This window comes from Ciconia boyciana, chromosome 8, assembly GCF_034638445.1.
Source record: "Ciconia boyciana chromosome 8, ASM3463844v1, whole genome shotgun sequence".
NCBI lineage: Eukaryota > Metazoa > Chordata > Aves > Ciconiiformes > Ciconiidae > Ciconia > Ciconia boyciana.
The window spans coordinates 13,854,062-13,877,509 of NC_132941.1; the positions used below are offsets into that span (position 1 = coordinate 13,854,062).

Sequence of the window (23,448 nt, forward strand, 5' to 3'; positions counted from 1 at the left end):
ACACATCATCTTAGATATGAAAGATACATATGCATTCAATATGGTCTTTCAAAAGTCTTTCATAAAAGGCTGCAGTTTGAGAACTAATTTATCTTAACCACACAATTTTGTCATATTAAACAGGTGACTGCAAATTTTTTTTTCCAATAAGCAGTGCTACTGCATATAAGACAATAAAGGAATGTTACAAACAGAAGTAGAAAATTCATATTTTTTAGCATTTCAACTAAAGAGAATACACTCATAGTTTTTCCCCATCTTTCCATTTGCTTCCGATTCCAACTGTCTAGCTCTCTGGCAGTGAAAGCACATCTGGAATAAAAATAGAACCCACAATTTGAAACTATCAGGTGTTGCTTTGTTTTGCTTTTTGCTTTAATACCTGAGCCTCTTACTGAAATGAGAAAAGCTCTTCACCCAAAGAGAATTTACCAGAACAAAACAAGTTTGGCAGAATTAACGTGCTCATAACTGTTGGCATATTTTCCAATACAAGTCTTTAAAAATACGGGGTGGGATCAAGCACAAAAAGAGATCCTGATCAAGTGACAGGACACAGGCTTTCTTCCATGACTGTGATACACACACCACGATCTAAGACCACAGTCTCCCCAAGAAACCCACTGTAAGTCAGAGTGAAAAGTATTCCCTACAGCATGTAGAGTCACTCTATTTTCCTCATAACCCAAGTTTCAGTTCTTCTACATAAAACCGTCTGTGTGGACTTTACATATATAACCCACCCACACCATAATCTTCTCAAGAGGTTGCCTGCTGCCAAGCTCACTTGCGTGCAGGCCAAGGAATATGGACATTTTCCGATCCTGTCTGTTAAGACTTTTCTGCAGGAAGCTGGCTTTCTAGGGTGTGAATTTGTGCTTTAAAACCATCTGCCCTCTGTTGCTTCATCTCAGGCAATGTCTTAGTGGAAGGAATAATAAATCCTGTTCTAAGGTGACAAGATCTGGTAACCTGGCACTAAACCTCCAACAATTCTAGAAAGCCAAATGAAACCTGGCCTGAAATATAACAAACTCCAAAATCAGGTCCATCTGAGGCATAGCCTTTCATTAATAGAGCTCTGACAGTAATCTTGCCTGTAAAAACACAGGTTGAAGATTTACTAGTAAACAGCTGTAGCGGATAATGTTATTTTCCTTCTCTCACTTCTCAATATCAGTTTATTTACTCTAGAAATGAAATCACTACAGGACAATGTTTTCACCACACACACATACTGGAAGTTTGCTAAAATTAGTTAATGCATGCAGGGATCGATGTCTGCTGGAGACAGAACAAGAAGCACTCAGCATATTTGCAGCCAGGGAGATTTAGTCTGACATTAGGAAAATCTTTCTAACTGTAAGAGTTGCAAGCGCTGCATTAAGCTACGAAGGGACATTGGTCTTTAGGAACGGATTAGACAATTATCTCTTCTAGCCTGCTAGTCTTACCTCAGGGAAAGGAATGGATTAGATGATTGATAAAAAGTTTGTTCCTTCAACCTCACATTTCTACGATACTGGAACAATACACAGCAATTTGAAGCTTAGTCCAGCAATATAAACAATGATTTTCTACACCAAACCAAACTGTTATCCTGACTTTGCTTTCCATGTGAGCAGACAGAATAACCTTTGCCAAAAACCTGTCCTTAACTCCATCTCATTTTCAACACTGATAGCCTTTTAGATAAAAGCTCCAATCTTTCTGGAGAGTGTCATTACTTCAGTTAATATCTGCGTAGATTGTGCAGGTAGCCCACCAATCCTAATGTTTGCCAAACAACCCTTGCTGGCTGCAACTTTAGAGCTTCTGAGCCTTGTTCATTGATCACTTACCCAATTACCAAGTTGCAGGTGATATAACACAAACATTGATTTCCAAAATGTAAATGCAGACAGCTCAGTTGCAAAGGCTCATGAAGACACAGCTGAAAAAGTTAAAGAAAACCACTTCATTATTCTTATCCCTCCTTCTCTGCAGCAAGCTGAAAAACCATAGATTGTGTTAAACCATGAGATCAGGGTGCACCACTTGTGTGTATCTTGTGCTATCAGATCACATTCACAATCCATTCTCATCCCCCTAGATTCATTTCAGATTAATCCCTCCCAGCACCACCTCAGGTGTTACGGATCCTCAGTTGCTACAGCAGGCACTGCCCTGTAGACTGCGGACGGCCCTCACCTCTCCGGAAGCTAATGTTCTCCAGAAGGCAGCTGCAGCCACCTTCTGTGCCAGCTGGCTTTGAAAGCAGAAAAAAAGCCAGTCTAAGTCATCAGCAAACTATACTTGGAGGTCTGTCAATAGTGTCTTGTATTTACATATCATATAGCCACTAGCCATTATTGACACCTATTGGCAAATTCCCCCCCCCCTTAAATAATACTAAAATATAACTATCTCCTGTAGACAGCTGTAGATGCAACTTGCCTAATACCCACTAGAAGCACTTTGTGGGTGTAAGTTACACCTGGAAAAAAGGAAGATAGATTCTGCTCAAATGAAAATCCACCATCTACTCCCAGCCTACAGACTGATGACGTGTTGTTTTACAGCTTAACAGTGCAGTGAGGCCAGGAGGCAAATTAATACCAAGTGCAGTTGCTGAGGAGCAGATACATTTTCTGGCAAACCTGACAACGTAATTTTAGACATTGAACATCTGGGGGTTTTATTTTAATCTTGTTATAACAAAGCCATATATAGCAGGAAAAAAAAAATTATTACAAAAGTAGAGCTGTTCCTAAAGTGACCCAAGATAGACTAAACAGACCACCTATCTTCAGAATCTGATTTTTAACCAAAAAAAAAAAAGGAATGTTAGAACCTATGAATTATAGTTAGCCTTACTCCTTTCTTCATAATACTATAACTTTCCCCTGGAAATATCTAAGCAGAGTGAAGGAGGGGGAAAAAAAGGGGGAAGAAAAAAAAAAATACTTTTTCACTTACAAGAATGGGTGAAAGAAACAAAGTTTGGTAGGTTTTAGGTTACATCTTAACAGATGGAGTATTCCAGAGTCCTGTTGTGAATTCCAGCCTCATCCTGACCAGTAAGGGAAAGACTTAAGACACTTTAGCCTTCCTCCCACAGACTTTGGTTTCCATGCAAAGTAAGGGAGGTGAGGTGCCTTCCAGGTGGTCACTCAGCTGAACACTGTAAGGACCAGGTCTTGAGTTGCTCTGCTGAATCTATAGCCAGGAACACCAAATCTTTCATTCAGTTTTTATGAATTCAAAACATGGCAAGGCTAAGAAAACAGGCTCTCTTCAGCTCCAGACTACAGAAGGAGAAAGAGATACAGGCTACCTTATGGAGATAGGACTCCAAACCAAGTACGGTCTTGCCTTCCATTTACCTGCAAGCCAGCCTTTAGGAGCGGCAAGTTCGGAACTTGTGAACACAAAGGTTTTCTTAAGTTTTATCCTACGGGGGAGACAAAGGAACAGTCATGTTTTCTCTCAAAGAGTGTGCTACAAAGTCACTCTGGGCTATGCAAGGAAAGCACATCAGAGCAAAATTACTGAAATACAGTGCATGAACAAGACTACTACAGAAAGAAATTGGCATAATGTTCAGCTCTTCTGCTGCCAGGAATAAACTAATCAAGCCTTGATGATATTCATTTGAATATTAAAGGAGTTAAACATTTATCTACCTCATAGATTAAAATAAAATATCTCAACAGAAAGCAGTTAAAATACAGTAAAATGGTATTCCCAGGGACCATTTGAGCTTACACTGCAAGAAAACACTCTGAGAGCACCACTTGAGCACAGAGCATGTACTTGCTTATACTGATTAATCCAACAGTTTCTTTCAGACTACTAAAGAATATCTCTGCTTTAAAAAACAAACAAAAAAACCCCAGAAAACCACACAACCTAAACAAGCAAAAATTCAAACACTGCCAAACTAACCTTAATATTAAAGTCACAGAGTAAACAAGAGTCCTTTAAATACATAATCAGACAGACTGGTGGATGCATTACCACACAGTGCCTTTAGAGGCGGCTCCTTGGTTCACGCAGGACTTTGCAGAATGCCCTGCCAGACACCACTATAAGTTTATGACTAAAGAATTACAGCTTCATATTTTTATATGTTTAGATTGGCTTCTTTCAGAAAAAAAAATCAACAACTTACACAAGCAGTTGGATCCATTCTCAGTTCCATGAGATAATGAAGCAAAACCGTGGTGACCACCGAGAGAAGCCCCGGTTCCACCTGTGCCAGCTGCCAGAGAAACACAGGACCACAAAAACCCTATACACACTCTGTAGCACCATGAAAAAGCTACTGTCTTTTGCAGAGATTTTCCATGCAGGCCCCAGCATACTATTGTAGGCTGCACAGAACGGTCACCAAGTCAGACCAAGGCTCCCTTCCAGCCAAGTACGCAACCTCTCACAGCAACGAATGCCCAGACAAGAAGAACAAAGTACATTATAATATTAGCACAAGAATTTCTCACAGCCTCCAACAAGTAACAGCCCCAAGACCTCCCATGTTAGAAGACATGCCAGTGGTACCAAGGAGCTGCACAACCACCATGCAAGTTGCACATCCTGCATTTCAGCCTCCCACAACTGCCTTCTCCACAATCCCCCACAGCAGATAACACACGCTCCTCCTGCTTCTCTTCCATTTCAAGCACCAGGTGCAGCTGGTCAGTGAAGCCATAGATTTGCTGATGAGGAGCACCTTGTGCTATGGGTGAGACAGCAGCAAGGCACTTTGACCTGGACTCTCTCTTAGGAAGGTCCTGCTGCAGGAAGGCTGGCAGATTACCACATTGCATCCTGGCACCACCGTTCTTCCCTCATTCTGTGCCAGATGCGCTTCCCATGACAGGCTGCAGCACTATCTTACACACTGGAGGTGAAGATATGGGACTTTTACATCCTGGTAGGGGTTGTGACCCTTGGCTTAGCCATGAGACTATCAATACTTACACAGACCTCCACCCCTTCCAGCTGGGGCTTTCCCAGCTCCAGAGGCTGCGAGAATAAGCAGTGTTATCATGCGTATCTCCCGTGACTGCACGTTCTGTGCATCTCAGGTGCATAGACCAAAATCTGACTATGTGGTTCATGTTATTTTGAGCCATTAATTTGTTTTTATCCTCACTTTGGTACTTTGAAGTCCGCTGTGTGGTTTTCCGTTTCAGACATTCCCATGCTCAAAAAGCAAAATATAAATAGGATCACAGAGACCAATCTTCCATCCCTTCCACAGTAAAAATTAAATCTGCAGTATTGACAATGTTATATGCAAGTAGCAATTGCAGAGTAGGACTACATAGCAAGGCATAAAAAGATTCTGCAAGTATTAAAGGAATTTGATTTTTAATTGGACTTTGAGCTGTCAGACTATTTTTTTAATTCTATTAGTATTTTTGAAAATCAGTGACAGCATTGTTTGTCTTGCAGTGTAAAATTGGTTAATATATGAAATAAGTATCTTCAGAGTACAGTAAAGCAATTTAAATGCTCAAAATACTTTATTAGCATTGTGGGGAAAAACATAATTACCAATTTTGCTATTAATAAAATAAATTTTGTTTATAGTTTAACACTGAAGCAAGGCCTAACCTTGCAGTTTTACTTTGGTAAAACTCCCATCAAGTGAGGAGTTAGTGCTAGACATAAGTCATTATGTGGGAAGGAAGCAGGAAAATATTTTTCTAATGAAATTTTACAAGTTTTTTTTTAGTAGCTAGCAGGTGTTATCAGCTCTGTGGAAATTAAATGCTTAAGTGCCATCCTGGACTGTGAAAATCACACTGTTAGAGCCTGCAAAGGACATAGCACTGAAGTAGGCAAATGGAAATTTAAAATTAATTTACTATCCCACTAGCAGGTTAGTCTAGGTGGAAGTTCTCAGTCTAGGTGGAAATGATGTTATTTGGGTCTCTCTTTCACATCCTTCATCATATTTTTCACGGTTGCTAAGAAACAGCAGCATTACAGTAGAGTAATCATTCCTACTCCATTCTAAATTGTAGTTAATTAGCCTATGTCTGAAGTGGGATTCCTAGCGTGAGAAGAAAGAGATAAAGTTGATGTTTAAATGCACAAACCAATACCACTGAAGAACTGAGGATTCATTCTAAATCAAAATGTTCAAATGGCAAAAAGCTTTGGAAAGTTTACATTTCCTGGAATGTTTCATAATACTTGGGTAGACTAAAGGAATCATGATTAGCTGTGTCCCAAAATCTGTCCTTTTCCAGACCTTAATGAAAATTCTCAGCTTGAGTGTGAAATCTGATGGGTACAAAGACAAAGATGATGTGATTGGATAAATTAAAAAAAATTGAATTTGTTCTCTGACATGGATAACATATACAGCAGGAAGAGGTTTACAGCTTAGGAGAAGGTGGGAAGTAAAAGACGCTGCTGGGGTTTTTTTAGAAAATTTAGAAGGTACACTTTTTATATGGAAAAAAAAGAATCAGGTACAACATATTTGAGAATAAAAATATGACACAAATATATCTGATTATCCTTGTCTTCTGCATTTCTTATTTACCTTAATAAGTTTAAACATCATGGTCTTCAACAGAAATAAGTCTCGGCTTTGTCATTTGCCAGGGAATTTTCTAATTAGTGCCTTTGTTGTACATAGCTGTAGTCAAAGGATTTTGTCACTTGATTTCCAAACATGAGTGAAAATTTGGTATTCCATTATAAAAGAACAATGAACAAGTGCCTGCTCTTTGAAGCTCAGGACAGATCTGTCATTATCTTTCTAGCAAATTTGTGGTAGCAGTAATACTACTTTTTAACTAAGTCAAGTAAGGGAATTTTAAATACTTCAGAAACTGATTGCTGTGGAAGCCTTTTTTTTTTTTTTTCTCTGTACAATTTTATATGGAGAGGATTTTCGTAACTTCTGCTTGGAGAGGAAAAGAAAAAGTTGTTTCACTGTCTTTTCCTTTTTCTTTTCCAAATAGGGATGTTAGAGAAAGACCTTTCTAAGACAAATGCAATGGACTTCTCAGTTCTTGCTGAGCAGAGACTCTCATCTAGGTGCTAAGTGTTAACATTAATAACCGGCTAGATCTACACTCTCTTAGAAGCCTTCATTTTAGTGGTTATTTATAAGAGCCAACATGCTATGCGGTGGTGGTTTATTAAGCAGGATATACTCTGCAACCAAAAACGGAAAGATATGTGTGTTCAGTATGCTTTGAGAGCTTTCAAATTATAAAAATGTAGCAAATATGTTCAAAATCCTTATTTGTTAAATATATGCGTATATTTGTGTGTGTGTGTGTTGCTGTTTCCAGACTGAGATTCAAAAGTTATTCCTCTGATTATTTCTCAAGACTCTGTTTTCCTTCCTCTCCATAATGGTATAAAGATTGATACATCTTGTAAGAAATCAATGATTATTTCATTTTACTACTGATTGGGATGTCAGAGGGCTTTTAAGATGTATTGTAAATAAACAGTTTGACAGAGGCCACATTGGCTGTGACCCAAAAGAGAAGCTATGATAATTTTTGGAGCAGCTAAGTGCTATTTTGGAAGTGAGCTGAACAACTAGCTGTTGTCAAAGGGGCAGAAGAAGGTTAAAGCATACAATCAGCAGGGATGGATGCAGCTCTGACCTAGAGGAGGAAAATACATTGTACATCCACGAGCACATAACAAAATGAATGAATTGAGCGGAACTGGGGGTGAAAGGGGGATAAGACTTTCCCTTCTCCCACTCCTTCTTGTATCCATCCCAGCTCTGACTGAAATTCATATGAGGAAAAAAGATCTCCATAAGATACACTTCAATAAGGACCTAAGGTCCATATACTACTAAGGCCTTATGTTGGCCTTAAGCAACTTGAAGAGTTTTGCAGGGATTCTTTATATGTTTCATTACCCCCAGATAATATAGTATTAAGAAAAATCCTCAATTCTAGCCATAAAAGATTATCCATGGTTGATCGTGGTTGGCAAGAGTTTTACAGAAGCTTGCCGGCTTGTGAGAATGCAGTTTTAAAAAGCACGGTGGACGTTCCACAAAAATCTGTTTAAGGCCATGAGTTTAAAGTACATAAACATGTATTTTAGTGTGCCCTTCCCTTTGAATGTCATAGTGAAAATGTAGTGAGGTGTGGTATAATTCAATGAGATGGTGAGTTGTATTGCTGATTCCCAAATCTCATGTGTCGTTTGATTGTAAGGAACATTACCCAAGGGACTAACAGCCCTACCTGAGCCTAGCACAGTGGCTTTAAATTATCTTTTATGAGGTTAATCTGTGAATACAACTAACCACGAGTTAGAGTAGCTCAACTATAATAATCACAGACTCATCCACTGTCTTGTGAGTGCTCTTTGGCTAGTGCCTCACAGACTACTTCTCTTCTGGCTTGCTCCTAAGGACTTTAAGAGTAAGAAGTGCATTCAACAGGAGTAGCCAGGGTTCTGGCTGCCCATATACAATGTAAAGGAAAAGCAGAGGTATTCTGCACACGATCAGAAACTGTCCTCCCCCTACCCAAGGCACATAATTCACTACCTTAATTCTATCAGTCTTAGCAAGAACTACCACTGTATTGTCTCCCATGCAGAGATGGTTGCAATGTCCTAAAAGCATCAATTCAGATGGTAGTCCTGTGCCCAGAAAACTTGAGGTCCTGAAACCGCCTTTATTGAAAACAGTAGATAGTTCTGTAAGTGCCAACCCCTTAATATATAGTCACATGGAACAGCATGACAGGGTAATTCCAGTCTGTAGGAAGGAAAGCAGTTTGTCTCAAGCTCTGCTCTGCCTGCAAGTCCGAGTACTGTCGAACATTGTTTTAGGGAAGTTCTCCTAAAGGTTGGTGGAGATGCGGATGCGTGACAAATGGATTTGGCTTCATTAATCCTCTGGCTAAAGCTCCTACGTTGCATATGCAGCAATAGCCACTATTACAGCGTATGAATTGTCGTAGCAGAAAGGGAGGAGCTGGCAGGACGTACAGACACCAGGCAAGGACTGCATTCCTGCATTCCCAGTGGCGCGCTCTGGCAGATCTCTGTGCTCCAGTGTTTCAGCTTTCAAAAGGAGCTTTTGGAAAAAGGCTATGGAATAGCCACTCAGTTTCCACTTGACAGAAAGCAGCAGTTCAGACCCACTAACTGTAGATTCTTTTTAGAGAACAACCCTAGAAATGAATCAGTGAAAGGCGTAGCACAAAATAGGCTGCTGTTTCAACTGGCAACTGCAGAATACGCTTGTGTTGGGCTATTTCTGTCTGTCTTGTTCAAGAATGATTTCTATCATTTTGAATAATTTTTCCAAGTAACACAATCTGGTTTCATTTTCTAGCACTGATGGAGGAGAAACCTTTATTTAAATCTTGTAAATGGTCATCAGTAACTAGGTGAACCAGTAACAGAGCTAAATAAATATGCCAGATACCCAAATGAGCTTGCTATCTACCCCAAAGTGCTGGAAAAAATAAATAATTCTGATTAGTTCTTTGAATGGCAAAATTCCAACGCCAGCAATAAAGGCAGGCCCTATGTACTCTGGAGCAGACATACTCCTTTAGCGTAGAACAAAGTGAACTCTGCAGCAACGATGACTATAGCCAGCTATGGGAGGGCTGATCTGCCAAGGAATAAACACTCACCCAATAGTCTACTGCAGTGATTTTTCAATATTTTGTTTCATTTTGCAGATTACTTAACTTTTCTTCAGTTGAGCACGCTTATATAGTAAATTTAAGCTTATAGATAATTGACTGGATTTTCTTAGATGCCTTTTTCACTGTCATCTTGGGAAAAGTTCATGGGCTGCTCCAGTCTGGGTATGTCCACCCAGGTCTTACTGATCTAGGCTGAGTGCTAAACTGTACTACCTAGGAAATAAACCTCTGTGGAGAGTTGGGATTTTTTTTACTCTATAGAGAGCTCTTACAAGTGCTATATAGCACGAGCGGTGGTGCATAACCTCTCTGTAAACATCTGAGTTTCATCCAATACAAGTGGGAAAGGGAATGCTTTATGGTTTAGTGGATTTTCTTGTTTGGCATTTTTGTTTTTAATTAATCTGTCTTTATTCCCCTGCTAATAAATTAGGTCATGGAGTTACATCTATCTCCTTGCATAACTTGAACAGTGTAGGCGCTACCATGGAAGTCAATGTTTTCTGTGCTGCACTGTTTTCTGCAGGTTTTTTAACACAGTCATTATCAAAGAATGAACAATACAAATATAAATGAGCCATCAGAAGTTATAAGCTTTGAAGCTCTGTATAACAACTGGTCCTAAATAAAAGCAAGAACTTAAGCATCACCAGCAGCAGTTATAGGGACAAGAAAGAAACCTTTCATGTAGTGAGTACCTACAGAGAGACTCCTACTGATCCACCACCACATGAAAGGATACCAAAGAGAAGACGTGTGAGACTTCAGCTGTACAAGGTTAATAGATTATCTACTTGAATCATGGAAAAACAGAAGAAAGAACACGGGACACTGAGAAGTTAAAAAAAAAGTCAGCCTGATTTAATTGGAAAGCATCACTCGGCTGGCTTCTTTAGTAATTGTTGGAAGCCATCCCAACTCTTTATATATTTAGAAGTGATATAATTCAACTCATAAATAATTTCTTAATAAGCAACAGTTCTCCCAAAGTATGTGATTTAATCCTGCAGACCATGTGAGAAATAGGGCTGTTCCCTTCGTTCTTCATACATTTAGAACATTTTATGACAACCATAATTTTTCCATTGTATATTTTAGAAGTAGGGTATCCCAATAAATGCATTTGGTATCCTATGAAATAACAAAGGCTTTGGACAGTAGGTAATAACAAATGCTGAAACAATTATTACTGTCAGTCCTATGGTGTCACAGAGATGAAATTACAATGTCATTAGGGAAATCTACATAAGTGTATGCAAGATTAGACCTGATTAAAAGGCAGTCTTTACACTGCTGAAAGATTAGCACAATCTAGTGGTGCTGTGTTGTCATTAGGAATGAAAAATTTCCTGAGAAAATTTTAAAATATATGTGTGTATGTATGTATTTATGCATATATGTACACACAGTTTTTTGGCGGGTTTTTTTGTTTGGTTGGTTTGGTTTTGCTTGTTTTTTTTTTTTCCAAAAGGACACTGACTCTACAAGACCAAGGTCAATATCAGCTCTGTTAGTTTGAAGAGGAGCAGAGAGCTGGATTCCCTATTGCACAACAGGAACAACTCACTTTTTCAGCCAAAATGATGCAGCAAAGCTAATGCAAATGGCAGACACAGGAAGAAAAGGTTGTCTGACAACCTGGGAGATTGACAGGAAATCATATGGAATTTTATAAAAAATACATGCATTTCCAACAATATTTCAACCAGTCAACGTTTTCCATCAAAATAGCTTAATAAGAACATTTCCGGCTTACATTAATGCTAGGGATAGCCCATAATTCATGAATTTCCCTGTTCTCAATTGCATAAGTAGATACAGCCATAATATCTGTCCAGTCTTAAGTCTCTATAGGTCCAGAGTGATTATTGTTCTTCAGTCAGCCTATTAAAAATAAATGTGATGAGGGGAGCGCTCCCTCCCTTGGTATAGAACTGTACCGGTTTATCAGTGCAGGTGGAACTATGCCAGTGTACACCAGAGGATTTAGCTTCTTATTTTAAAGAAGAGCAAATAGTTGCAGAGGCAGGATCTCTACCTTGGGACAGGAAATATAGGAAAGACCACAAATTCTTCTTGATTCAGGGGTTATGTTTTTCTATGACTTCAGTGCAAATTTCAGCAACGCTCTGACTCATCTTTGGGGTATTCTTCAATATGGCTATTAAACATTAGATTGCATGAGCAAGGTTACCTTCGCGCAGGCAAAAATTTAGGACACATTCAGAAAGATAGGAGAGAGGAAGGGGAAAAAAAAAATCAAGATTTTTAAAATTCAATTTCACACTAAGGTCTGTTCATTTTACTCAGAACATACCCTATAAAATGACAAAGCTATTTACATTAATGAGTTTAAGCAGGGCTTGGCTGTGAAATCCCTGGCTGTTAAAGAAGCGTGTTTTGATTAGTTTCAACTTGCTTTGGGTTTAAAAAAAGTAACAAATAGTGCTGAAAATCAGCGAGGTGCCAAGGCTGGCAAGCGGGATTCCCCCGAGCCACCAGCCATTCTAATCAGGGTACCGCTGAAAAGCGCTGTTTTGAGAGCTGTTCTCTGGCAATGGAGAAAGAAACGGCTTTTCATTCATTTTCTTCCCACTTCAGTGGCTTAGTCAGGACTAACCGAGTAGAATAGGCTCATTATTGTACCTGTTCAAAGGATAAGGATTTTATATTTTTATGTGTAGGTGGCTTTGCTGGTGTTACTAACCTCTTACAGTTAGTTAGGACTTCAAAAGCCTTACTTTGCTCCACTTACCACTTAGATCATTCAGTTCATTTCTGTACATCTCAATTAGGGAAAGCAAACCAAACAGCTTTGCTCTCTGGAACTCATTCATTAACAGTGTGCTGCAATGCAATGTTGCAAATTCTGCGAGGAATCAGAGGAAACTTCTTCCACTGAATCATTTAAAGGCTCCATGTAAACATGTCTGTTACCATAATATTTAGCTAAGCTTTTTCCCCTCCCCAAGTAAACATTAAGTCTGAAACATTAAGCCAACAGTGGCCTTCTTAAGTTGCAAGTCCAAAAATACAGCAAAAGGCAGCAATTAGGACTAACTGACACTTTGGGAATTGTTGTAATTACAGAACACTTGTGCTGGAAAATACCACGCTCTATATGGCATGAGAAGGGAAAACGTAGTTGTGAAAGGGAAGCAATGACCCTTCTGAATTCAGTGTTTTACTTCTGTGTTATCCCGAGGGTTGCATCTATGAGTCTATTTCCCATGCTAACATTTCTGTGCGGATTACTTACCAGAGAAACAAATGGCTCCTTTGCTGTGTCAGTGCTCCAGAGGTACAAAAGTGCAGAGAATGCCCCATTTGTTGGATTTTGTGCAGGCGTTGTATCTTATCTGAGGAAGCCAAGAAAGTGGTGCTTAAAGGACATAATCCTGCCCTGCACTTATCTGCTAAACAATTACCCAAAGCAGGCCCTAGCCACATTAATTTTCCTTGGCCCCTAGAGTGACAGCACAACTCATTCCTATGGCAAGAAGAGTCAAAGCCGGAGGGTCATAACTGTAGTCCTGTGTTTAATGAACAGTTTCCACCTCGGCATCATTGCTGCTAGCATACTGAGCAGCACACAGATAAACCTATTCTGAAGCAGGGAGGAGATCAGGGGCGTGTTTATGTGTCTACTGAATGATTGCTATAAAACAAGATATCTGAAAGAACATTATTTTGTAGAAATGAGGGAGGAAGGAAAAGTCCTTTTAGCTTGCACCTTTGCCACTAAAGAAAACAAACCAGGTATGTTTTGCAAAGGGGATGAACAAAACAGGAGATGCTGCTATTAATGCGACACAAACTGTCTATTAAACAACAAAGAGCAAGCTAATGCATTATGTGTTGTTCAGCACGCTCTATCTAATCTTTCCTCACCCAAGTAGAGATGTGTTGTAGATTTTCCAGGTCAAATGACTACCTAGGTATTCCTACAATCAACTGGGAAAATAAATAAAATCAAAATTCACGCCCAGAAGAATACTGAATTTCATAGAAATATACCCTTACCATTTAGACCATACTAAGACATTATCAGAGGTCTAAACTGGTTTTGGCATGGGTTTTTATTTGAAGAGGAAAGTCCATTTTTCTTGTATAACAACGAAAAGGGAAAAGATTACACAAGCAGGACTTGAAGAACAGAGTGTGATTATAGTTGCCTGTATTTAACCAAAACACATTAACTAGCATATGTGATAAGAATGACAGCCAAAAAATAACATAGAACTAAGAGTTCCAGAGATCTTATAAACCATGAGAGCTTGGTAGAATTAGCCTATAGTATTTCAAAACTTTGGGGTTTTTAAATCATCCACTGCACACATTTCTCCATTCCTATCTCTGAAGCTGTTTTTTCATTTACTGCTTTGGTGACCTGTGCCTTTGGTCTCTTTACTTCTGAAGCTAAAGCAAAGATAATGCTATTAAAAGTCACTCCTAAATCTAGCCATGGACACAAGTAATTTATATTCCCATATTCCAGATGAACTGCATAATTATTTTATGAAAACAAAGAAGGAGGAATGAGGCAAGAACAGACACAGTAAGATTTCAGCTTGTTCTCTGCTTGAGAAGTTGTCATAGTGAAAAGTAAACATAACTAAAAGAAGTCAGAAAATAGTCCTTCTCTACATTTACTGATCCAGTCCTCAGTCTGGAGGATGAGAGCCTGAGTGTGACAAAGACATACTTTTTGTATTTGGGACATTAATTCAGGCAGTAGTCACCGTGCGATGCATGGTTATCCTCTGGTAGCTGTGGGAAATTAGAATGGTAACACCAGATATCCTGTACAGAGACAATATAGTCTGAGAAACATGATGCAGGGAATCTCAAAAAATAAGGTTGATTGGAATACATCCCCTTTAAATAGCAAGTTCCCTCTAAAAGAGTTAGGGAAGAGCACCTGCTGGATATTAAATCAGCCTTGATGAGAAACGGTTGGAGACAAACCTGAATACACCATGGAAAGTAGGGAAGTGTCTTTGGAAAAAATAATCTCCTTGTCATCATATACACCATAACTTTACATGTCCAGTTTAGGCCATTATCACTGGTATCAGTAAACACTTTATTTCATGAAACACTGAATATAGCAAAAGAATTCTGATCTATGCAAAAGGAGGTAGAATCGTGTCCTAAATGTCCTTGTTCATATGCAACCTTAGGATCTACAGGTATTTCAGAGGCAGATCCTCATACAACAAATGCTCCTCCACACGGCAGCATTATCTTTACCTTTGTAAAGAAAATAAGAGCAAATATTTTCTTTGAACATTTTGTTTTCTGTAGTGTACCTGAGCAGTTATCTAACTTTATCTTACCACATCATCTTGGCCATTTATTTCAATTTTTGTAAAGTTCTCTTTAAAAAGAAAATAAAGGAGAGAGCTGCTTCCAAATGCATATAGTTTCATTGATTCTTCTACCCATACATAGGTATTGGATAATATTTGCTTTTTAAAAATAAAGATCTTCTATATGTAAATGTAAAATAAGTAAGTAATTAAATGACAGTAGAAATCATCATTACAGGCATATCCAAATTCAGACATTGAGGTGTATGTTTTTTAAATATTGAAATATGCCACATTGCTTTTATGGTGTTGGTCTGGTTTTTATTCTGGAATAAAGCAGATAGCTGTAAAATTGTCAAGCATCTCTAGAATTTTACAGACCATATCCATCACAACGTTAATGAGAGTTGTCAGCTTCCATTTGACCAGTTTACAAAGCAGTATAATTATTACAACTATCTAGATGAAGAAAATCAGTGCTGCCCTGAATAAATTCTTGTGGCATATCATCACATTTATAGACTTGTGTTTATAGCATTTTAATATTCTCAGTTAACCAAAAGTCACTAGATACAAATCTCTCTTCCAGTTACTGTCTTAGGATGTATCATCTTCTATGTGAGTTCCAGGAAGAAAAAGCATCAGCCAACTCTGAGCTTGAACATGGGACCAAAACATAGGCAATGACAGATGACTATTTTTCTTTTTCTTTTAACCCACTGTCTCTATTTGTCAGAAATCTTGCAAGCTGTTACGCACTGCTTGGATTTCTATGCAGTCTCTCACTATATAAAAGACAGGGTTCTGGCATTTGGAGTTGTATTTCTTTGATAAAAGCTTTCCACAAGCGATTTCTGTGCATATTAAAGTCAGATAAGTGTCAACTGATGCAACGTTACGCTAGCACCACTGGGCTGCACTTCATGAGAGTTCACATAGTGGGAAGCCAGTCTGAGAGGCTCACTGGGGTGCCCATTTGCTGTAAGAAAATGCGATTTTATCATGAGCGTATTTTGCCGTGGAGAGACGGTTGTTAAGCATGCTGGAAGGGTAAAGCAGCGTGGAAAGCTTCTACGTGTGTTTTCTCTGTAAGCATGAGAGTATTTAATATTTGAGGAGAGAAGATTGAAAAGCAGCAAGTGGTAAATCATCTTCAGGCTTGAAGAAAGGAGAGTCAGAGAGCTGACTGATGGGGAGATGCTGGTAGCATCACTCCTACAACAAATCCTGAGAGAGGATACAGAACCTGTAACTAGGGAGGGCCCAGTGCTGCCAGAAGCAGAAGAAATGCAGGTGAGGAAGTTCACCCAAAGGCAAAGGCAGGCCTGAATATTTAGCACTATGCCAAGGGGTCCTCAGCAACACCATCAGGCCCAGAGGAAGAGAACAGATTGCTGCAAAAGAAACTATTTGAATAGACCGGGGGGGGGGGGGGGGGTGTGAAAAAAAAAGCATGCCAGCTCTTGAGTTTGGCAGCAAAAATGGCTCCACTAAGGTGAGGTCAGCTGAGTTACATTTCTGCTCAGTTATTTGCCAAGGGAAGCTTCAAATATATTGTAGTGTAGGGCTTAATAGCATAACACTAGCAGCTCAAATTTGCTTTAATTAAAATGAAATAGGAATAAACAAAAAGGGTCCTCTTTCCAGACTTTTCATGTTGAATATGTAATGTGCTATGTCTCTATGGGGAGGACTGCAAACTTTCTCTCTTTTGGCTCAAATCAGCCTGGGAATTTTCATTAAATTAATAATGACTGCTAGTAAAAGTTAAATTATTTATTTTAGGGTACCATTCAACTTGATGAAATTTTTGAATTAATATTTATTTAATGAATATTTATTTTAGGGTACCATTCAACTTGATGATAGAATTTATTTAAATGTTCCTGCTAAGTTTATTCCCTATGAGTAATATAGCAATACCTATATTCAGAGCACAAACACTGGATTATTTTTTTCTAGGCTTTGTGGTGCAAACCCATAGGAAACTCTTGAGATTATTTTGGTATATGAAATAATAGTAATGAATGACAGGTATACAGTCATTCCTTTTTCAGGCTACAGTCTCCATTTAAAAGCATACAAATGTATCATTTGATTGAAGGCTCTCTGTGGCAGTGATTGCTTTCTGCTCATTGTTTATGTAATTAGAACGCATGAGCCTAGTAGTCTTATTTCTCTAGACAAGCATATGATAGGATTATTAGACTCTCCTGCTAAAGGGCATCGGACCAGTTATCACAGTTGGGGTCTAAGTGGTCTGGCCCATCCTTACCTGACAAAGTCCTCTCTGGTGGGTTGCCCATACACAGCAGTACAGACCAGAACCGTTCAAGTCCCTCTTCAAGAAAGGAATTAACGTTTTTCTTCATTGTAGAAAAAGTTGAATTGGGAACATGGGCAGAATCCAGTTTGTTCCTACGGGACTGGTGAGAGCTGAGCATGAAGTAGGTTTTGTCACACTTCTTCAGGCAGAAAGAGTGCTGAACCCAGCAGAGCCTTAGAGCAGGACTGAGAAATGCAAGATTAGGTCTCTAGGAAAGAAGGACTTCCCAAGTCCTAAAAAGCAGTAAGAGGAAACTAAGCAGTATTTCCCCTCAGGTGACTGCTAGACTATCTGAGGAAGCTCCACAGGGTGTTCACTCTTTGGATATCATGTCAAATTCAGGAGAGGTCGGATGGGTCTAAACTCACCTTTGGAAATTTTCTTGATCACCCTTGAGAAGCTGCCTATGCATAAAATGGCTCCTTCAGCATGCCAGTGCCTTGTTTCTTCAGCATGTACCACAGACACTCTAAAAATTCATGCTCGAGATTAAGAAATAGCAAAATTGACCAAATTACCTTCAGAAGTAGCAGTTGTTTTGGTAGAACAAATTTTTGTTCCTAGGTACAGTTTTTATTTTTTAGCAGATCTATGGAATTGTCTATTATTCTATTACCATTAACCAGATATAAAGGCAGCAGTTTGCTGGCATCTGAAACAGCGAGGTGATAACAGCACGTGGGCTGTGCTACATTTCTTTCTCTAAATATCAGGCTGGGCCTGGTTCAGTTCATGTGGAGGCTGTCTCTCTCTAGAGACTGTTGTGGCTGCTGTATTCAGAGGTAACATTCCTGCATTATCCTGGATATTCAGCTGGATGCTTTCAGTACATGTGTAGGTATCAGCACAAATAAACTCAGTACATATGTACTCATAGGTTGCAGAGAATTGAAACCTCACGAGGGATGGCACATTCTGCTTATCTGCGTTTATCATTGAGGCTTGTCATCACAGAGTTTTCTTCAGGTAACATAAAGGCAGTGATTTTTTTCTTTTTCCTCTGTAAATTGAATCCTGACTCCATATAGCTGCAATATCATATAATGAGGATACGTACATACATATGTACTAAAAAAACCACAACACATTGCTGTTACTCACATGCCTCAGAATAATGAAACAGGCCTCTTAAGAACTGTCTTGACCATTTCAGTGCTTTTCCAGCATCTTTTCCATTTCTGCTCTCCTGAAATAAACAGTTGCACTTACAGTGAACTTCTACACCATGGGTGGTTACAGCTACTGCTGTTAAACCGTTATTAGAGGCTCCCTGATGACAGAGAAAGCATCCCTGTTATCAGAATATTCCTCCTGGCATGCTATGTTTTGCAATATGTATACACACAATGAACAAGATAAAAGTACGAAAGCAGATTATCTTCATTAGCATTTATCCTCTACAGAAGCTTTAACTGTAAGATATCATTTATGCTACTCGGGTCAGTTACATCGCTGCGAAAGTATTGACACCATGCTTGGCACTTTAGTTTAAACCCAAAACAATCATTTGTCGTCTAGTTTCTCCTCCCTTTTTTCCGGTATAACCTCAGGATTTTTTCTTTCAATAGTGTAAGACAGCAAGACACTGTACCTTTTGGCAGATAGTATTCATGCAGATCTTGAATCAAGGAGGAACAGAATTGACCTGCAAATCCACCTTACTGAGTTTTGTACCCTTCCACAGGAAATAATCTTTGGCTCTTACTGTAAGGCTCAGCTTATATTTTCATTAGGCTATACTAAGGTTTTCATGGTTTAAAAATTATTCCTTTTTATTAAAGAAAATGCTGGGTAAACAGTGGTCATTCTTTACGACAGGATTACAGAGAACAAGTATGGAGAATACAGCAGGTGGTCTAGTTCATGTGGAATGGATAGATACGTATTACTCTGTGTCTTTTTTTTCACATGGATGGAAGCCATCACATATTCCATTCTTAGTGTTTTGTGCATCTTGATCAGATGCTTGACCTAACACTGCAGATGAGCAACGCAGAGCAGATCACCCAAAGGATATATTAAAGTCCAAATCAGACTTCATCTTAAAGGAAAACAGGGTTATAGATCACATCTGAGGCATGAGGCAACATGTGCTTTCTTGCTACCAATAAATCCCCAATCAGGTGCACAAAAACTTGTAAGAGATGGAGAGCATGATGAATCCCAGCTGCATTGACGAGCATTAATTTTTCCTTTGGTCAGGAGTTTTCCATTTAGAATCTGGGTTGGCCATCTCCCCAGCAGCTAATCCTTCTCTAGAGGCAGGGGGGAAGGAAAAAAAAAAAGAAAAGAGAAGAAAAAAGTCAAGGATTCCACACAGCCTAATATTCTGCAACTGTAAAAATCTTTCTTTTTTTTTTAAATAACCAGGCACACAGTAGAGCATTGTTTAAAATAATAAGTAAATAGAGACTCTTCTAGTTTTGTTACCGTCTTTTGGGAACAACAGTAAACAGGCATAAGCAGGCTCTCTTTTTCTTTTTAAGTATTCATGTCTTTTGCCTTTTCAGTTTCAGCTTTGCTGTTGTTAAGAAATACTTTTCTAGTACTTTCAGACTGAAAAAAAGACACCGATTTCACCCTGGATCAACAGTATTGACGCGTTCAGTTTAGATTTTTCTTGTAAAGGTATGCAGAGCGCCAGTGTTTGTGCGTGGGCAGCTATTTCAGTATAGCACGTGCTTTATCTGTTCTCTGTTGAAGAAGGGAAAACATCCCTAAACTACAAGGAAAAGGAATTTACTCAGTTGCTTGTCAGCCAGGATAAGATGACATTTAAAAAAATTTATTTTTTTTTAAACTTGTAACACCACTGGTTCGTTTATAACTATACCATTGAACTAACTCATTGAAGATGGTTTCTACAATATCAGTTCTGATGGTTATAATCAAACAGCAAACAGGTTTTGTTTCAGCAAGGCCATAGCTGGATTGTCTCTTAGAAGTCTCTAAAGAAATCTTTAAACTTTTAGTGGAGGAAAAGAAAAATTCTTCAAATGAGTTAAAAGAAACCAGAGCAGGCACCATTCAGACACTGATATTATCAGCAGCTCTCGCTCAGAAGGGGAGGATGCCCTCAGGTCTTTTATGGACTTGCACAAGCAACATTCCCATCTGGTTTTGTGTCCCTGTTGTAAAGCCGCAGCACAAAGCATCAGCTATTTAGAGCTGGGCGAAACAAAACTGTCTGCTTCAAATGGCAATGACATTCTCACTGCCATGTTTGTGTGGGCAGAGCCTGGACCTGTATCCTGTAACCTATCATGGTAAGCGAAGTCTAATAGTTTAAAACCTGGGTGAGAAAAGCTGGTACTCTCTCCACCCTGCAGCGGGGCACAGAGCAGAACGCAGCGCGTGGCTGCGTGCCGAGGCGCCGCGCGCTGGGGCAGAAGGGCACCAGGCGAAGAGAGCAAGGGATGCTCTGCAGCCGGGAGGCAGACGGAGGGCCGCTAGTATGGCGAGTGGTGAATTAATTGGGAGTATTTTCTTTACCCCAGGCTTTACAAAAAGGCTTTACAAGTTGCAATAACTCTTCCAGATTTTTTGTAGTCCTTTTTTCCCTCCCGAATATTCTCAGACTAGGAATTAAAATTTTGGACTGCACTTAGTGATACATTAGATGCCTTTACAAATCTAGGCCTTCGCATTCATGTAGGAAATTAAAACTGTTATAAATACACAGACATAGGTAGCACCCACATACCTTGTAAGTAATGATGCTGTGACATACAAAATATTATAACTAGGCATGACTCAAGGTGAGGGTTCAGAAGACTATTTCTGTAGTAACTGACTTACACACCTGCAGAGTCTCTTCTATCAAGAGTTTTGGTCTGGGCTTTTTGTTTGTTTGTGTTTTGTTTTGTTGTTTGGGGGGGTGTTTGGTTGGTTGGTTTGGGGTTTTTTGTTTGTTTGTTTAAGAACATTAATCAGTCACAGGATAAGCCACACTTTAAACTTCCTTACACCCCTATCAAGCCGTCATGTTGCAGCAGGTTTGGCATCCTTTGTTTTCCTTGGTGATAGTCACATCATGGATCTATGGTTCCAGCTGTATTATAGCCATAGCTGTCCCTATTTGTTGGCTGCCAAACAGCAGGTTCAAACGTGTTATAACCTGTAAGCCCTCATCTTCCACAGCCCTGTGGCTAGTAGCTGAATTGTAAGCACTAACCAGCATCTTTGAGGTATTTTTTCTTTTAATTAATTGACTCTCCAAAAGAACATAACAAGCAAAGAATAAAAATGAGACAATGAATAGCCTATGCATAAGGTTAATTGAACTTTCTTTTCTTAGTAGTTTTAAATATGTTGTGATCAGTCTAGAGTATCTGCTCCTGACTTGGGAGAGTTAACTGCTATCAGACTCTTCTTGCCACTGTTGTCCTCTTCATCTTCCCCTCGTTTGACTTTCTTCTCTAGTTTAGACAGAGTTCGGATGCATGGCTGGAGTTAATTGGGAAAATTAACAGCTCCTCTGGTATTGTATTTAGGGACCCACAGTATGTTTTTCCAGATGTACCTGGTCTCTGCCATTGTTTTATTTCCGTCCTATCCGTCACCTTCTTAATTCAAAACCTAGTGGCCAAGCAAGAAAATATCAAGGTAGTAAAACAATAGCACATGATGTTCATTAAAAATATCTCCCTCATTTGCCAGATACGCAGATGCCATTAACTTAAATCAATTCCAAGCTTAAACAGGCTGCCTTTCCCCTCCACCCCCCCTACTTCCCTTGGCCTCTTCTCATTTACACACACACTGTTCAGTTACCCCTACCTGTCTGGCACTTGCACTGTGTCAGTGTCCTCAAAGCATTTCAAGCAAAGAAGGCTAAGTAGTATTGTCAGTGGTTTTTTGTTTTTAAAAAGCAAAACAAAAACACACAACAAGAGTGAATTGCAGTTTTGCTTCCAGTCACTCCCCCTCTGTGGGACAAGGTGGGCTATTTCGGGTGTATCTGAACAGCGTGCTGGAGGATGGTGAAGAGAACCGTACGCTCTGCAGAGATACTGGTGCAGTTCTGCAGGGATGCGGTGCCGGAGCTGCCACCCCCATCCTCTCCCTCTGGATGTGGCAGAGCTCAGCCTAGCGCAGCTGGGGAGCCCACGGGGTCAGCAGCAGCTTGACACCTTCTGCAGTTGCAGCCTATTGTGTGTTTTTTGAAAGTTTATTCACCTTGACCTGGTTTAGCAGAAATACGTTTTCACCTGTTTTTCTTTCAGCCTCAGATTAAGCTACAGAGAAATGCCACCTTGGAGTTTCACAGCATCTTCAGACCAGCTACCCTTGGGGTCCCAATTGCTTGCTTTCTCATGGACTTTTGTACATCCCTAGAGCATAGACGTGGTTATTTTTCATGCCATTCTTAATATATTAGAGTCAAAAATAGAATTACTCTATGTAAAAGGCAAGGACATTATATCTCTGGAGAAAGAGCAGTGTACTGCAACAACAAGCAATTTCAAGGCACAAAAATAAACCCTCAGAATTTTCTTCCTGAGGGGATGAGAAATGGGGGGGGGAGGGAGAAGAAATCAGTGAACCAGTACCCAATAGCCTGTTCCTGAGCTGTACTTTATCTGTTTAAAGCACACATATTGCACGGAGGCCTTGTTTAATATTTAGGGCTGATATTGCCAGGCCTTGCTTTACTAGCAGCATATTATTGTCTTCCTACTGGGAACGATTGGCTCCTGCATGCTAAAGAGACTTCTGTGGGAGGAATAGAAAGCATTCGAGCTACAGAAGCACAGGGAAATCTGCACCTCCTGTTAACCAAGAGCGATGACTGTGGCAAGCCCAGAAGCCCAAGTGCCAAGCCCAGAAAAGCACAGGTACCTCCATAGCCCTTCTCTTTCCCTCACCCTACCAGAGGAGGGTATGAAAGAATACACAGAAAAGCTCATGCATCCCGATCAAGAATCCAAGTCATTCATGAAATTGCACTCAGCTCCCGCAGGATCTGTTGCAAGTGTCACAGTGCTCAAACATCACAAAAAGGGCATAGCTGCTCCCAGGCACCAAATCCCCCATCTATACCAGGGAAACGTAGCCAGAGGTTGAACCAGGAGATTTGCTTCTGGGCCAGTGCAAGTGAATACTGAAGCACAGATATAACAGGTGGAAAGCACCTGCCACAGAGCTGTACGCTGTGTCT

At 39.7% G+C, this 23,448-nt stretch overlaps 2 protein-coding genes across 9 annotated transcripts in view; one reads left to right on the plus strand and one right to left on the minus strand.

The window, feature by feature from the left end:
• TNFAIP8L3 (TNF alpha induced protein 8 like 3) overlaps positions 1–23,448 on the plus strand; it is a 49,570-nt gene that overhangs the window by 13,864 nt on the left and 12,258 nt on the right. The window lies entirely within an intron of this gene.
• Positions 18,345–23,448, minus strand: part of AP4E1 (adaptor related protein complex 4 subunit epsilon 1) — a 44,745-nt gene continuing 39,641 nt past the window's right edge. For all 6 annotated transcript variants that reach the window (XM_072869533.1, XM_072869532.1, XM_072869538.1 and 3 more), the window contains one exon: positions 18,345–18,474. In XM_072869533.1, coding sequence (XP_072725634.1) covers positions 18,382–18,474 — 93 coding nt within the window. In that variant the 3' untranslated portion in view covers positions 18,345–18,381. The remainder of the gene's footprint in view (positions 18,475–23,448) is intronic.